Below are 3,665 nucleotides of genomic sequence, written 5' to 3'. Positions count from 1 at the left end.
ATTTAATTTTATTGGTTTAAGTATTATAGTATAAAAAGTACTATCATTTTCTTTTACATTTTGAACATAGTGTTAAAGTTTAGGTTCATTATAACAAATTTATAACCAAAATTAAAAATAAGTAAAAGCAACAACGGTTAAATTATTGTACCACGTGGCAAGGCTATCATCGCGTGGATGGTTATGAAGGCAGGGATTTGATTCAGCTATGCTGGTTCCCGTCAATCTCTGCGCGGAGGACCCGTCAAATCTCTTCGCGGAAATTGATGCCTTTTATAGAGTTTAATACGTACAAAACCGTCTAACCTTATTTTCAAAATCACATATTTATTAAAGGTGTAGAATAATTCAAATATGTATGACCAATATGAAAAATCAATCCAGCATATGTGTTAAATATTATGAAATAAGCAATTATATCAAATAGTGTTAATGATAAGGGTTTTCGTCGGCAATTTTGATGCTGGTGGCATTAATATTTCGTCTGCATCGGCCCCTAGCTTCCAAACAGGCTGGTGCCTTTTGTTGCCTTACAGCAAAGCAGGCTCCTCAGTTCTGCGCGGAACTTCGAGCCGCTGAACAAATAGATGGCAAAGTTGAAGGTGGCGTTGAAGTAGCTGATCAGAACGGCAACATGGTAGAGGAAATCATAATACTCGGTATCGTACTTGGCCGTGTAAGGATCAACTGACATGAGCGCCTGGAGCTTCTCAGACAGGTAGGGGTAATACAACATATAGACTGACACTGGTGTCATCGTGACGAGGAACAGCATGCACAGCCCGATCAGTACAATGGACACTGGACGCGTGTCGCGCGTCTGACCGGAAATGTTCATCCGCTGACGTCTTGAACGGGAACGCGCGAGCTGCACTATGATGATGACGTTGCCAATGAGTAGCAGCGGGAACGGAGCGCCGAAAGTTAACGTAAGGTCGATCCATCCATAAACGTAGTAAAATAGGTCGTAGTTATCCTTCGTGGACGGAGAGCATTCCCAGCCCGTGTATTCATTCACATCAACTATCACGAGCAGTATTATATTAATTCCGAAGACGGCTAGCACAATGGTGACGATGATCAACACAGCGTTTCGTGGGGAACAGCCAAGTCTCACTTTATGCGGGAACAGCACGCAAGCTGTTCTCTCGAGCGTGACGACCACGATCAGCCACGATGAGAGGTGGATGCTGCAGTAGCAAAGGTAGTGTAGCGCTTTACACCCGGGGCTACTCAGCGAAAAGACGTCAATGTCCCAGGTATGAGACACCCAGCTTTGCAGAAGTCCGCTGCACAAAATGAATGTATCTGAAAGCGCCAGAGCTAACAGGAACATCGCCGTTGACGTCATCTTCTTCTGACGAAGCAGCACGAAAACAGTCATAGCGTTTCCGATCGTTCCAATGGAAATAAGAATCGGCGGGATCACCCTAAAGAGCAGCACCCACGTGTTTTTATAGTAACCGACCGGCGGAAACTTCAATCCGGAAACGTTTGATGCCGTCGTGTTGAACGTCTCCTGTTCTGTAACGTTTATCAATGTCACATTACTAGCAAACTTTGTAGTTGTATCCATAGTTTCCTAAGTTTTGATTTTTTTTTCAAAACTCCTTTACTTGAACAAGTATTATAAATTTATTTTTATTGCGCCACTTTTCATGTTCGGTCAGGCACCTATGTCATTCGCGATCTCTGATCTGAGATTTCTCTTCTATGAAATTACTGGTAATTCTTCATACATTCTCAGCATATAGCGGATCTGGGAGCCGTTTCATTAATGGTTGCAGCGCAGTTGCAGTTGCAGTTGCAAGTTGTGGACTCTTTCACCTCGCTCAAGGCGAGGACTTGCAATGTGTATACGGGCAACGTTGACTGAAATGGGCGTATATCGCACTGAAATATCAATCGTTTTTTGTTGAATTGTTCGTTTATGGTGTACGAACGGAACGAAAATCCCTTAACATTAGTTATAAATAATAATAATAATAATAATAATAATAATAATAATAATAACAATACTACTACTACTACTACTACTACTACTACTACTACTTCTACTACTACTACTACTACTAGTACTACTACTACTACTTCTACTACTACTACAACAACAACAACAACAACAACAACAACAACAACAACTACTACTACTACTACTACTACTACTACTACTACTGCTACTACTACTACTACTACTAATAATAATAATAATAATAATAATACTATTAATAATAATAATAATGATAAAACTAATAATAAAAAATAAATAATGATAAAATAAATGAATAAAATGATAATAATGAAAAAAAAAATAAAATAAATACTACTACTACTACTACTACTACTACTACTACTACTACTACTACTACTACTACTACGATTTTTAATAATAATAATAATAATATTAATAATAATACTAATAATAATAATTATTATAATAATATATTGATTATAATAAAAAAAAATAATAATAATAATAATAATAATACACATAGTTATATTATATTAACAATTATCACTTATTTTGGTGCTTAACATTTATATTTCTTCAAATCATGTATCGCAGTTTATAATTGTCGTATTATGGTAATAATACAGGAACTAAGATGGAGAAACCCCGTGCGAAAATTATAATTTATAATGAAATGAAGAAGTGTTCAACAGCATCGTACCCCGATTTTTCTGAAGCAATTTAGCTTACTTGTTTCATATTACAATAATGGTTAAATTAAGTTTTCAAGACACGCGGCATATTCAATGCCATTTTTTGTAAAAAAATCACAAGTGATAAATTATAATTTTTTTGAAAATATTTTGTTATTTGATTGATGCAAAATTAATCTACTTAACTCTTAAGAAAATTTGATAAATATGGCCCTTATCATCACGATCCCAGTGGTCCCTCTGCTATCAGTTTCGTTAGATTTGACCTCTGTGACAGATATCTCCAACTCACGTCTATATGGAATATTGTAAGATCAGATAGCTGGGTCGCGACACTGCGGAATTAACGAACGATTTGTGTATGAAGTTTTTTTTCCATCTGTATTTGTATTCAGAATAATTGTTTACGGTGTTTATCCGGAACCAAAAATTTAAAGTTACAAGTAAAAGTGGAAGTCGATTCAAAAGAAGTTTACCGATTTACAACTATTTTTTTCAATTTCTTCAGTTCCAAAAGTGTTTGATTCTTTATCTACGTTAATGAATGAAGGTACCAGACTGTGACTTATATTTAGGGGTTTAAACCTTTCATTAGTTTGATATGCGTCTTTTTCAATCGTCCTTTACCGTACACGCACATATTTTGAACATATTTTATAATATTACACCGTTTGAAGCCGTCGTTTACGCGATTGTTTCACTTAAATATCAGTTTTATTGTATTTTGTTTCAACTCTAATCTTTAAGCCCTTATTTTGTGTAAAGTAACGTCGGTGCGATTAAAGCGGTTACGTAAGTACGATTTAAGCTACGACGGCATAACGAAGTTAGTTTGTAACATCAGTACTAGTGTAATTTTGATGTAAGTTAAATTTCAACTTTGAAGAACGATTTTAAATGTGGCGTTATTGTGATTTTAGCTGAAAACAGGGACCTTAGGCAGTACAACAGAAGACAATACGCAGTTGACCTTGAACTTTACAATTACGAATCCATCATGC

At 35.9% G+C, this 3,665-nt stretch overlaps 1 protein-coding gene across 1 annotated transcript; it reads right to left on the bottom strand.

Moving 5' to 3' along the window:
• On the bottom strand, positions 1 to 1,882 carry LOC127867777 (somatostatin receptor type 4-like). The gene has a single exon (XM_052409211.1). It carries the CDS (start codon positions 1,574 to 1,576, stop codon positions 497 to 499), a length of 1,080 nt encoding a protein of 359 aa, XP_052265171.1. The 5' UTR covers positions 1,577 to 1,882; the 3' UTR covers positions 1 to 496.
• Between the last annotated feature and the right edge of the window lie 1,783 nt (positions 1,883 to 3,665).

Source organism: Dreissena polymorpha, chromosome 1 (genome assembly GCF_020536995.1).
Source record: "Dreissena polymorpha isolate Duluth1 chromosome 1, UMN_Dpol_1.0, whole genome shotgun sequence".
Classification (NCBI taxonomy): domain Eukaryota; kingdom Metazoa; phylum Mollusca; class Bivalvia; order Myida; family Dreissenidae; genus Dreissena; species Dreissena polymorpha.
Note: the sequence above shows the minus strand (reverse complement) of the source record. Positions and strands in the feature narration are given on the sequence as shown.

Excerpts from the sequence above, each read along its gene's own strand:
- LOC127867777 (XM_052409211.1), bottom strand. The coding sequence starts at position 1,576 with ATGGATACAACTACAAAGTTTGCTAGTAATGTGACATTGATAAACGTT.